This window comes from Zingiber officinale, chromosome 7B (assembly GCF_018446385.1).
Source record: "Zingiber officinale cultivar Zhangliang chromosome 7B, Zo_v1.1, whole genome shotgun sequence".
In the NCBI taxonomy this organism is placed as follows: Eukaryota; Viridiplantae; Streptophyta; class Magnoliopsida; order Zingiberales; family Zingiberaceae; genus Zingiber; species Zingiber officinale.
In genome coordinates, this window is record NC_055999.1 from 23,460,961 (window position 1) to 23,474,732 (window position 13,772).

General features: G+C 40.0%; 1 protein-coding gene across 1 annotated transcript; it reads left to right on the forward strand.

Annotated features, from left to right (window-relative positions):
• The first annotated feature begins 6,345 nt into the window (after positions 1-6,345).
• Positions 6,346-10,050, forward strand: LOC122005550 (putative disease resistance protein RGA3). The gene has a single exon (XM_042560627.1). It carries the CDS (start codon positions 6,458-6,460, stop codon positions 10,007-10,009), a length of 3,552 nt encoding a protein of 1,183 aa, XP_042416561.1. The 5' UTR covers positions 6,346-6,457; the 3' UTR covers positions 10,010-10,050.
• The last annotated feature ends 3,722 nt before the right edge of the window (positions 10,051-13,772 follow it).

A 13,772-nucleotide genomic window follows, 5' to 3' on the forward strand; every position in this document is an offset into this window, starting at 1 on the left:
TGCCATTGGTAGAGTTCGCCTACAACAATAGCTATCATTCGGCTATCCAGATGGCACCGTTTGAGGCATTGTATGGTAGGCCTTGTTGGACACTCACCCTCTGGGAGGAGGTTGGGGAGACCCAGCTGTTAGGACCTCATAGAGCTCAACAGGAGGTTGAGTTGGTCCGTACTATTAGACGGGGGATGTCCGAGGCGCAGGAACACCAAAAGAGTTATGCTGATCGGAGACGTAGACCCCTGGAATTCTCTACTGGCGACCATGTTTTTCTGAGAGTCTCACCCATAAAAGGGGTGAAGAGATTTGGCCTCCGAGGTAAGCTAGCTCCACGATACATTGGGCCTTTGTAGATCTTGGAAAGGATTGGAGCAGTAGCTTATCGTCTAACGCTACCACCGGCTCTGGCAGAAGTTCACGATGTGTTCCATGTGTCTATGCTGAGGAGATACGTAGCTGACTCGACACATGTTCTGTCAGATATACCAGTTCCCATTCAGCCTGACGTTACCTACGAGGAGGTTCCAGTACGGATTCTGGACTAGAAAGAGCGTCAGCTGCGGAACAAGACTATCCAACTAGTTAAAATTAGATGGTAGCATCATTCTAACGAGGAGGCTACCTGGGAGCTCGAGGATACGATCCGAGCTCGATACCCCTATCTTTTTACTTGAGGTATATGGGTTAATTTTCGTTCAGCATTTATACTATCTATTTATTGCTAGTACTTGCTGATGGTAAATAACGAAATTTAGGGACCAAATTATTGTTAGTGGGGGAGAATGTAAAATATGGTACTCCAAATATTAATTAAATAATAAGGTTAAATGGAGGAATAGCCTTAACAGAATTTTTCAAAATTTTTAGAAATTTTCTAGAAATTTTTCAGAGGCCGTATGGTGTAGGTTACGGGGATAAATATTGGGGCTAGGAGAAAACCTGTTTAAGCTACCACATTGAACGAGGAAAAGTTTTATTTTTCTTTTTTTTCCTTTTCTTTTTATTTTCCCCGCCGCGTGCCCTAGCCTCACCCGACGCCACCCCCTTTCTTTTTCTCTCTTCTCTTCTTCACCTCTTCGGCTCCTCCACCCGACGGCGCCGCCATGACTCCTCTTCTCCCCCGTGTACAAAGTCCCTCGGCCAAGGAAGCCCGAGCCTTCTATTCCTCCTCTCATTTGCGCCGGCTAGTCTCCTTCCTCTCGGCTCTACCCCGACTCTTTCTTCTTCCGCGTCCCCTTCCTCTTCTCCAAAGAGCGCCGATCTCTCTCTGCGTCGCTACCGGCCACCATGGCTTGACGCCGCCCGTCGCCGTCCATTCACGCGAGACTAGTTAGTGACACTATCAACCGTCACAAAAGCCGCAGAGCCCCTCCATCACCGCGGTCGAACCCTAGCATCGGATTTCCCCTCGCTTCGACTTCTTCTTCATCTGCTGACCACCAATCCAGATGTCACAGATGCTGGTGATGCCCCTCTCTCTCTGACCTTCGCCAGAGCAGGTCGTGACCAGCACCATGGTGACCACGATCTGTCTCCCTATCTGTCGCCAATCTCTTGCGATCTCACTGTGCCACTGATCGCTTGGTATCACTGTCTTTTTCGTGAGGTCAGATTGGTGACACCGCAGCCATCGTGAGAGCTATCAGGTTCCCTATGTGCTGATACCCATCGACTGTGTTGAGCGACCAGCAGTCGTCACCTTTGCTCCGGCCATTGCAGCCACCATCAACCACATCAGAATTGGGTGAGTGCTAGGGATGAGTTGAGGCTTTGTCATTTCTTCCTTTGACTTCATTTTGAGTGCTGGATTGTAAGATTTTCTTTGGATTGTCATTTCAGCTCCAACGGTATTGTTTGCCGGTGATCCAGAGCTCCGGTTATCTTCTTTGATCAAGCACTAAATCTAGCTGTGATCCACTAGGGACCACTACATATCTTGGTAAGTATCATGATGAGTTATAACTAAAATCAATCTAATTATGTGGATGAATTAGGGAAGAATTAGGGCTAGTGTGGGCTAGACCTGATTAGTAAGGAGTTGGGATTAATTGAAGTTGATCATTAATTAAGGTTAATTAATGACCCTTCAATTAGGGTTTCCCCTAATTAGGTTAAGGATTCAATTAGGGTTTCCTGGTTAATAGGAATTTTGATTAAGCTATTGGATATCTGTGAGCATGACTTAATTATATATATGTTGTTACAGGGCTTTGATTCGAGACGAGCATCTCGACGTGGGGTCTATTTCGGAGACGATCTCCACTTTTTAAGGCGGGCACCTTGACTTATCTCTTTTGATAATGTCTTGTTGATATGCGTAGTAGATTATAGTCTCTAGTAATAATTATGTTTATCTTTGCTTTGATATGTAACTACATGATACCTGTTGCATGCTTTTAGCTGTTCTACATTTATGTTGTATACCCTCTTGTTTATTGCCATGATTATTTATGCTCATAGAGGTAGTGACATACCATGCCTTATGATATACCGGACTGAACATTTACCATATCTGACCTGTGTACCTAGATCTGTTTATTTGATCCATTTATTTTTGGTACATGTTTTATGGAGGTAGACATGGTCAGGATTTTTATGCTTAGTGGCATGCACCATCTCGCATGATTGCATGCTGAGCGATTGTCGGCTCCATTATTGTTGAGCACATCGCCAGTTATATGGATCTGCACACACAACCACTCATGGGTTAGTGGATTTATTCAGGCAGAGTATGTTGCAGCAGGTTGCTCTGTTTGGCTCCACTGGTCCGCTCATGGGTAATGGTGACGCAGTGTGGTAGCCTGCAGGGATCCCTCCTCTGGACTGGCTCATGGAGATGAGAGCATTGAGCTCCTCCACTTATGATTTGGGGTAGGAGGATAGGTGTACTCCGATATCATCTTATCCACTCGGCCACTCATTAGTAGCAGCGATGGTAGAGTGCACAGTTGTCATAGCCCTATCCATTCGGTCTCACCATCGTGTGTGAGATGGCTGACTGACGTCAGGGGTGACCAGGACATGTCATTGGCATCATATGCATGATTGCATTTATTACTTGTGTTTGTTGTATTTTATTTGCTGCATATTGGATGGATGCATATGTTTGACATGCATACAGGGACATGTTACCTTTGGTCTGACGACCTTATTATTCTGATAGGAGGTCCTGGTGAGTACAGTTTCTCCTTTTCTTGCAGTTTTGCATTTTTCATTACTTTAGGAGACTGTACACATATTTATTACTACTAGTTATTTCTTATTATGCATGTAAACTTGGTATCCGCTGAGGATTTGACTCACCCTGTTGATATTACCATTTCAGATTGATGTTGTCAGGAGGTTCCAGTCGCTAGTCCCCCACCACTTTGCTTCGCGATGGTTTTTTACTCTTTGGACTTTTGGTTCCTTGTTATGTATTTATATACACTTGTGATGTAGGATTGTACTCGAGGATCTTTTATCGTGTTTCGGTCTACTACTTATTTTTTCGCTGCGAAGGTTTCTCTGTTGTGTTTTGCATTTTCCGTCGTACTAGTGGAATATGTTGTTTTCAAATAAACTGCGTGGTTGTGTCAGCGAGAGGCTGAGATTATACAAACTACGTGGGTGTTTGTTTATTTCATTGTATATGTTCCAGCCGTGTTGGCCGAGGTATATGTGGCCCTGAGACTGGTAGTCAAGTTTCATATTGTCACCCGTACAGGGGAGATGCTGCCGAAATTTCTTCTGGCAGGGACTCTCCCGGGGTGTGACAATAAAGGCGGAGTTTGATAAGGCCAGGTAGTCAGATGTCAAGGGGACGTGGTAGTTAGAAGTCAAGGGGGCATAATAGTCAGAAGTCAAGGGGGCGTGACAGTTAAAAGTCAAGAGAATGTGGCAGTCAATAGTCGAGAGGACATGGCGGTCAAAAGTCAAGGAAAGAGGATGGTTAGACCGCCTCACCTCACTGTTGCATAACTCCTGGTTAGTCACTAGCAGGTCAGGTACCTAGATCTGAGACGTAAGACTAAGTAGCTCTTGGCCTGTCTCCGACTGATCAGTTCTTACTAGCTCGGGCTTTACATGGTTCAGCTCACATGGTTCAATTCATCTTCTTCATCAAATGCCTTAGCACAGTAGCTCAACTGAGTAGTCTCCCGAGCGGTCCACAACTGAACCTGAGCAGGAACAGACAGCGCTAGATGACAACAATGTCAGAGAATCATAACCGTCCGTTAGAGAATTACTGTCATCATCTAGGGAATATTCCAGTGATGGATAATTCCCTGAGAATGGAACCTTCTTTCAACCAATAAAAGGGCATCACGTGTCCTCCATCACCCGACAGGATCTGACACCCGACATTCTCTGACATTGGTGAGGCTCTAGATGTAGCATTGTCATATAAAAAGGGAAGTCCTCTCCCTTGAGTAGATATGCGCACATTCGCACTCGTCTTCTATAATTTTTTTTCCTTCGTACACTGTTATTTTAGGGGAAAAGTTCCTGACTTGAGCGTCTAAGGGCCTGTGCCAAGGACTTTTTCCTTGGTTTCTGATTTCTAATGTTTTGGGTGCTTATTTGAGTGTGCGCAGAGCCTAAGTACTGCCGATTTTATCACCAATATCCTTGAGCTCCCCGTGGGGGTCTGTCTTTCCGGTCGGTGTATATATGCTAGGTGTGCCAAAATTGTCTCTGTCAATACCAATACTATCTCAGTCGATTTTTTCTGACTCGAATTCTGGACAGAATCATTCAACAATATATTTTGTTTGAAATCTTACGTAGAATTTTGGGTGCTGTCGTTGCTATGTGGCCACCAGATTTCTTAGGTGCTGGAGATGTCAATTGTTTTGGAATCTGCGTCCAGGCTCTATTATGCAGCTAAGCTGAAAATGTTCAACACTGTCGTTTTTGAAGCCTTTGGAATCAAGGTTCTCAGCCAAGTTCTATCGCTCAAGTGCAGACCTGTCCTAGCTATTATAAAGAGTTTAGTTCCACCTCAACTCTGAAGGCTGGACACCACAGGTTGCATCAAGGGAGTTGATTTTTTTTCTTCTTTTTTTACAGGGTGATCTCACTGTGCCAAAATTTAGTTTGCTTGATACACCACGACTCTGAAGTGCTGTAATTTCTTCCTTTGGAACGATAGTATAAATGTTTTGCTGTAGTAGGTTGTTTTATGGTCTCTGGCATGATTCTGTCTGTCTTGTGCCAACCAAAATTTGAGTCTTCGGCTGCTACTGATGTAACTGCACTTTGCAGTATACTTCAATATAATCCTCCCAATTGCTAATGTTTGTTCTAGTGAATCTCCATTTTCTGAAAAGCATGATTATCTAGCATTTTGTTGAGCCAGTCTTGTGTTTAGCTTTAGGCAATGCTATATGAGTGGGTGGATATTATAACTTAATTTTATTGTGGTAAAAAATAAAGATAGAAATAACGAGTTGATAATTTAATGGAGAAATTAAGATGTGGTGAGATCCATACATCACGTTAGTCGCGTTGCTTAAATGTAGGGAGATCCATCACAACTTGAAAAAAAGGGATAAATTAGACAATTATCATTTCGAGCTTTTATATAAAATTTAAAATGTTAAATTACTTAAGTAAATCTCAACAAAGCTTACAATTGTTATTTAGGAAAAAAAATAAGTTATTTGTTTTTAAATTTGATTTGATTTTATTTACAACTAATCAAGCATAAATCTACTATTATATAAGCAGTAGGTTTACAAAATCCTAATGTTTGCGTAGGTACGCGATGAGGTAATTACCTCCTAGAACAAGTTGACTATTAATCCCTCTTGCCAATCAGGAACCAAATCTGCCTGAAGTTGAAGTCCATAGGTTACAAATGCTGCCTGAAGTTGAAGTTAGATTCAGACGCTGAAGATTTGTGTGATCAAGATTCGGGGCATCATTAGCCCGGCCGAGAACTCTTTCACAATTGCCACAGACCAATATTAATATAATTTTGACCGAAGCACTCCTAAATAACACAGTAGTTTGACAAATAAATTCATATTATAATAATATTAAAATATTTTTGATCAAACTAAAAATCAATTTTAATCAATGTTTAGATAATTTTAATGGATGTTTGGGATAGTTTTGACTAGTATTAGATAAGTTCTAACAAGTATTAGAATAGTTTTGACTAGTATTAAAATAATTTTGAACGGCCATTTTGATAAATATTAGAATAATTTAAATTAATATTAGAAGTTTTGATTAATATTAAAATATTTTTTACAACTAAAATAGTCTATTGACTTTAAACTTTGCATGTTTGACTAGTTTGGAATAAAAGAAGAAGAAATACGATAAGATTCCCGACCACCACCCAAAAAAAAAAAAAAAAAGAAAAGTTGAACTTCGTGAGAACTCTATCTCCTCGTTTAGATCTGTGTTTGTTAAAAATCTCTCGTTGTTCTTGTTTTTGAACAGGAAGCTAATTTGCCATCTCTGAGAGATGGCGTTCAAGGTTAAAGTCTTGGGTTGGTTCGCTGACCATTTCCTCGGGCGCTTGGTTGGGAAGGCCGCTGATTTCGCAGACCAACAGTTCGGGGAGCAGCATGGAGTTCAAGATGACATCAACAAGCTGCAGAGTTCTTCGGAAAAATCCAGACTAATCATCCACCAAGTTGAGAAGCTGCGGATCCAAGATGAAGGTGTCAAAACGAGATTGAAGGGATTGTTAATGCAACTTAAAGACGCAGCTTATGATGCTGATGATTTGCTCGATGAGTTTCAATATCAAGTTCTGAAGAAGCAGGTGGAGCAACAAGAAAATGAGTCCATTAACTTCTCGTTGCCATCTTCTTCTACTGCTGTGCCTGCAACGAAAAAGCCAAGAATCTCAGTCTCTACTATTGTGGATCAAATTTCTAGCAGCAGAGATAAAGATAGAGTGCGAAAAATCAAAGAAAGGATAGAAAGCATCACTGGCGATATAAGTCAACTCATTCCTTTATTTCCTTTATCGGATTTAGACAATTGCAGAAACCAACAACAACTGATTTCATCGACCAGCCGAACTACAAGCTCCGTTCTGGTTGTAACCGAAGTATTTGGACGAGATAAAGATCTAAAAGAACTCAAGGATTTGTTGTTGAACGCCTCAGATGGAGCAGGATCTAGCAACAGTAGCATCCCTGTGTTAGCTATTGTTGGTATCGGAGGGATCGGCAAGACTACTCTTGCTCAACAAGTATACAATGATGAAGCCGTTCAAGAACATTTTCAGCTAAAGATTTGGGTCTGTGTATCTGAAAATTTCTCTGTAGAGAGACTCACCAAAGAGATTATAGAGTCTACAACCCGAAACAAATGTGAGCTGACAAATTTAGATGCTCTGCATGTGATTCTTAAGGAAGAAGTAACATCAAAGAAGTTTTTTATTGTGCTTGATGATGTGTGGAATGAGGATAGTGGCAAATGGGAGAAATTCTATGCACCGTTGAAAAATGGAGTGCAAGGCAGTAAGATCTTAGTAACAACTCGTTCTACTACAATTGCAGGCATGGTTGGTGCGTTGGATCCAATCCATCTCGATGGTTTGGAGGATGAGAGCTTCTGGACATTCTTCAAGAAATGTGTGTTTGGCTCGCAAAACAATTGTGACCATCCACCTGATCTGAAAGCCATAGCCAAGACAATTGCCAAAAGGTTGAATGGTTTGCCACTTGCAGCAAAGACGGTAGGAGGATTATTGAAGGTTAACATGGAAAAGAGCCACTGGGAAACTATTATGAATAGTGAAATCTGGCAACTTCCGCAAAATGAGAGTGACGTTCTGCCGGTTCTCCAGTTGAGCTATCAATGCCTTCCTGCGCATCTCAAACGCTGCTTTGCCTTTTGCTCACTTTTTCGCAAAGATTATAGATTTCTTAAAAAAGAGTTGGTAAGGATTTGGATAGCAGAAGGCTTTGTTATTCCTCGAGGAAAAGAGAGGATGGAGGATGTAGGGAGCAACTACTTTGAAGATCTAGTTAGTAGATCGTTCTTTCAGAAATCAGGAAGATTTCTTATTGAGTATGTGATGCATGATCTGATACATGATCTTTCACAGTTGGTGTCAGATGGTGAATGTTATCGGCTAGAGAATGGCAATACACAAGAGGTCTCTAGTCTCGTTCGTCATCTGTCAGTGTGGCCTCCTGCGAGTATGACTGCTGGCGAGCTCTGTCGTAATAACAAATGGCGGAGTTTAATTTGGTATGACAATTACTATAATGCCAACACTCCGACTACGAAGGACTTATGGAGATGTTTAAAATACATTCGTGTGTTGATTTTGCAGAGAAGTGGAATTGTTGAATTGCCTGAGGATGTTGGCGAACTTAGACACCTTCGCTATCTTGACATATCCTTTAACTATGAAATGAAAAGATTACCTGACTCATTATGTCGTCTTCACAATCTGCAGGTACTGAAACTGTATGAATGTCCAATACAGAGTTTTCCACAAGGAATGAGCAAGCTTATCAACTTGAGACACATTGATTTTGAAGATACGATATTAATATCGAAAATATACAGGATAGGGAGGCTAGCTTCCCTTCAACAACTAGACAAATTCGAGGTGCAGAATCATCCAGGACACAAACTCGAGGAACTAAGTGGTTTGACACAGCTCCATGGAAAACTACGAATCTCTAATCTTGAAAATGTTGGGAGTAAAGAAGAAGCAAATGCGGGTAAACTGCACAACAAAGTGTTTATTGAAAAATTGACGTTAGAACAGGATGGCAGCTCGGAGACCAATCAATTACTGATCCTGGAGGAGCTGCTTAAAGATCTGCAACCGCATCCCACTCTGAAGAAAATGAATATTTGTGGGTACTCTTGGACAGCTGCATGGGACGAGACTTACAGTTGGGCCAAGGACATAAAGTTGTTTCCATCCGTCTTGCAAGAACTTTGGGTCTCCGATTGCCCCAAACTTAAGAGGTTGCCCCCCCTCCCACCTTCGCTTGTAAATTTAGAGCTACACCGATCCGGGTTGATAAAACTTCCAAATATATGGGAAGAAATCGATGGAAGTGGCAATTGCAAGGTTGCAACTCTTTCAAGGTTGTATATAAATTGCCCAAATCTTACGAGTTTGGAAGAAGGGTTGCTGTCGCAGAATCTTCCGTACCTTAAGACCATCATATTAGAGGATTGTGAAGAACTGATGTGGCTTCCCATGGAGAAGTTTAAGCTATTTGCCTCCCTTAAGGAACTGAAAATAATGAATTGCCCCAAGCTCCTAACCATGACGCGTGACATTAATTACTGGCCCATCCTCCCGCAATCAGTCGAGAAATTAAGCTTGTCTAACTATGGGGATCTTGACAAATTATTGCCTAGTTGCCTGCACAATCTCACCTCGCTCGCTCATTTGGAAATAGCCGAATGTCCTCACGTACGTTCTTTTCCAAAGGAACCTCTTCTTCACTTGAAGCAACTGGACTTTGTGAAAATCTCTGGTTGTGATGAGCTGAGATTAATGGAAGGATTAGGAGTTCTGCAATCCCTCAAGGATTTAATTATTTGTAAATGCCCTAATCTTGTGATAAATGGAAGAAACGAGCATGGGGAGGAGGATGGGGTTTTGTTATCGCTACGTGAATTATGCATTGATAACACTGCGTTGCTTAAAATTTTCCCCCTAAGAAATGCACTGCAATCCATTCATAGACTCCAAATCCAAAGCTCAGTTGAGGAGGTGATGTTTGAGGGGGAGGAGCAGGAATTGTTGCGGAGGCTCACTGTTCTTAGAATCCTAATGTTTGGTTGTTGCAAGAAACTACAATCTCTACCAAAGGAGTTGTATACTCTTCCCTCCCTTGAGCTTTTATCCATTTGGGATTGTCCAGAGATTCAGTCACTGCCGGAGACAGGGCTGCCCACCTCCCTCACTGATTTAAAATGTGATCGTGTAAATCCGATGCTATCGCGACAAATTTGGGAGAAGTGGGAGGAATTGAGAAGCTCTGGTCGATACCGTCTTGTAATTGAACGGCCAAAAGTACTTTGATGCATACGGTTTACACCTCTTTTTTGTTTTTTTGTCGGCAATTTACCAAAAGGCGTACTACAGTTAATGTATTTATCAAAAAGCGCATCACGGTTTTGTATTTACCAAAAGAAGCAGGAAAGTGATGTATATTACCGAATATAACCCTACCGCCAACCAACACCTCTGATCAGTCATCAATTCCCAGGCATCCGAACCACATTTTTAAAAAACTTAGATATTAAAAAAAAAACGATCATTAGGGTACCTCCCTCCTTCGTGACATGCGAGTGCAGCTCGGTCTTGTGAAACCCTAGTTTAGTGTTCGTGAGCCATCAGTTCGAGTTTTTCTCAAGCGCCATCTAGCTAGCATTTCAGTTTAATTAAAAACCAGGAGTGTTCGTGAGCCATCAGTGAAGGATTCTAGGGTTTACATTACATTAATCAGCTAGTATCATAATGGCGCAAAGACGTAGATCGGGTGAATCATCATCCTCTCCACATCAATTAGCTGTAAAGGTTATCATTTTACAAACTCTGTGATATTGAGAAGCTGAACTAGTATGATTTAAATTTTTTTATTTTTATAAAGTATAGGGTTCAGTTGATGTTGGACAGAAACTACATTGGAACAGTGTCCTCGGTCACTTTAAAAGTTTTTTTCAACCATCCACGAAGAAAGGAACGCATGGAGGCGGTGTTATTTTACATGACCGACACATAGTGCTGATCAAACAGTCACCCTTTCGTATTTTTTTGGACATAGAAGATATGCAGCACATCCGTGGGATTTTGGTAAATATATTTGAAAATTGGGATTCAAGTAGTCAAACCTTTAGAATCTCAGGTACAATTTATAAATTTGTATTTTAATTACAAAGTAATTGTATGATAAAATTTAAGCTTTTGCTAAACGTGGGGCTGATACGATGCCGTATCAGGCCCAAGGTGGGCCTGATACGGCATCTTATCAGGCCCAACGTGGGCCTGATACGATGGAGTATCAGTGCTAGATATGACATTGTATCATGTCCGCGGTGTTCCTAATACTTTTGTATGTGTTGGTAGAAGTCTAATAATAATTTAACTTGGTCAAGTGTTCCGGTTTGCTTCACAAGATGAGACGTTTCATTGCTGCTCGGTATTGCAGACCGAGGAGCTTCAATTCCGATTGATTCAGCTAAAGCATCCAGTGACCTTTTTCTAACTTACTTCTCAAACAAAAAAGAAGCTACTAGATCAAGAATTGAGGAGTTGCTTAAATTTTATGGCAATCGCGTTGAAGGCGAAGATGATGTCTTATTATTTTGCAAATTCTATATTTTGTATATATTTGTTTGCGTCTTATTTTCTTCTAGTACATATAAGGTCCCGTTAAGTCTTATAGATATAGTAGATGATTTTGAGAATCTTGATGATTCAACTGGGTTGAAGCAATCCATGAATTTATGGCTCCACAATTACCTAAGATTGGGGACATATTTTCATCAACTGAGACAAAACATGCTAACACCAACCTCCCTTACCTAAAGGGATTTGCTGATCTTTTGGCAGTAAGTGTTTAATTTGTGTGAAAATTTTTAATATTTTGCGAACAATTATAAAATAGTTAACCCTTGTCATGGTGAATCAGGCATGGTTTTTGGAGCATGTTCCAATCCAAAAACCATACAAAATAAAAGGAGCCAGAATAAATAAGTGGAGGAATATTCCTTCACATATTAGTAAGGTGAGAGAAATGATTAACCAAGTTTCATCTGAAGAGGTAAATTTAGAATACTTTGACTATAGTTTGATTAAAAAGTATGGTTTTAACATGTTGTTTAATATTCTTACAGGTTGTGATTGACCTAATCCCTAACCAAGATGAAAGATCATTGGTTGAGAACCTTGCTGGCGTTGATGACAGTCCACATGCAATGGAGGCATCACAAATTAAAGTGAGTGTAGGAGGAAGGCAGATTAATAAGGATTGTTGTAATTGCATTATTCAAGCAAACATAAATAAAGAGCCAACAATGGAGAACATGCAATTGAAGGAGAGGGTGAAAGAGTTACTTAAAATAGTTGAAAAAAAGGCATGGAATCTCAATATAGCGAGCCTGTAGACGATCCTCAAATTGAACCTGCAGGTGTTACAACAAGAAGTAGGAGAGGACGTGACAGAAGTCGCTATGATTACAGGGATACTCCAATTGATAGTCCATTGTGGCTCAAAACTTTACCTAAGAGGCAGCATAGAAATATACATATAAGTGAGCCTGCAGAAAAAGTTACAAGTATAGGAGAAGGAAAAAAATTTGTCAAAGAATATGTTGTTGTGGGCAAGGGGAAAGGAAAAATAGGTTTGGATAAAATGGAAGAAGAAATTAATATTGTACAAATGATGGAAGACAAATCTGATGAAGAGGCAGACAAGGATGTAGAAATGTTTGCCAAATATGACAAAATGAGGAAACAAGCAATTGCTGTAAGACGATATATGCAAATTTCTTTGCAATTTGTTAGATATAATGGATTATCTAATTGCCTTTTTTGTTTGTATGCATAGTATGTGAAGAAGCAATTTAAGTCTTCCAAGAAAAAAAAACAAGACGAAGAGGTGGCGTACTTGTTAAAAGCCTTGGAGGAAATAAAGTATGTAAATTAAATAGTTGAATAGTAAAGTATAATATATGCATATCTGATTACATATTTGTGCTAAGGTTATCAAAAAGAAATTTGCAAAAATAATCTGTGATTTGTTTACTTTGTAGGTTTACAAATGATATAGTTTGGGAGGAACCACCCTTTTGTTTAAATTTGTATTCCCTTTTATCTGGTGTGAATGGAGAAATGTTGACAAGAGGGGATGTAATCGACACGTATTGTAAAATTTTATTTAGGGGGGCATTCCCGTCTGGAAGCACATACAACAAGTCAATATATTGTTCAACATTCTTCACAGTAAGGAATTGATTTGATTATAGTAAAAAATAGAATTCTTTTTATTAGTTGGTTATGTATGTATGACTTTGCATATTTGTAGTCATTAATGAAATCGTCAAGTAAGTTTGCCTTCCAACACATGATAAAGACAGATAGACGAGATGAAGAGGTAAGGTATATATTTATACCTTTGTGCAGTGATAATGCACACTTCCACTTGCTGGTGGTGGACACCAAATCAATGACGTTCAATCAGTACAATTCTCTTGCAAGTGGAAGTAAATACAAATATGAATTTGAAGCAGCGGTGAGCATCTAATAATAATGTGTAGGTTTGTATTTTAATATAAATGCTAGTTGATGGAAAATGGAAATTTCCTCTTCAATCTTCAGGTATCAGATTTTAAATTATATAGTCGTGAGCACGTTGCTGCTATTCATCCAAACTTAGAAAGGCATTATCCGTTTGATAGATGGGTCTCTCGCACAATTGAATGTCCACAACAACAAGCAAGGTAAATCGAGTAGAACGTGTGAATATAAATAATTGAGAAAAAAAATATTGACAATTAAAATGCTGTTGTTCTTTACAGCGTTGACTGTAGCTTCTTTGTGATGCAATACATTCGATGTCTCCTATATGATATGAAGATGGACTTCAAATAAGGAGACATGAAAAAAATTAGAATTGATGTAATGGTAGCAATTTTGAGGGATAAATATTTTCAAACATTGGATTAAATATCCAGTCTTGTAAGGCAAAAACTTGTATAGAATGTAAATGCACTTATTACGTAGTGTAGGATTTTTAATATCTTTGTATGTAGTCTTTGTTGTATAATACGGTGGTATGTAG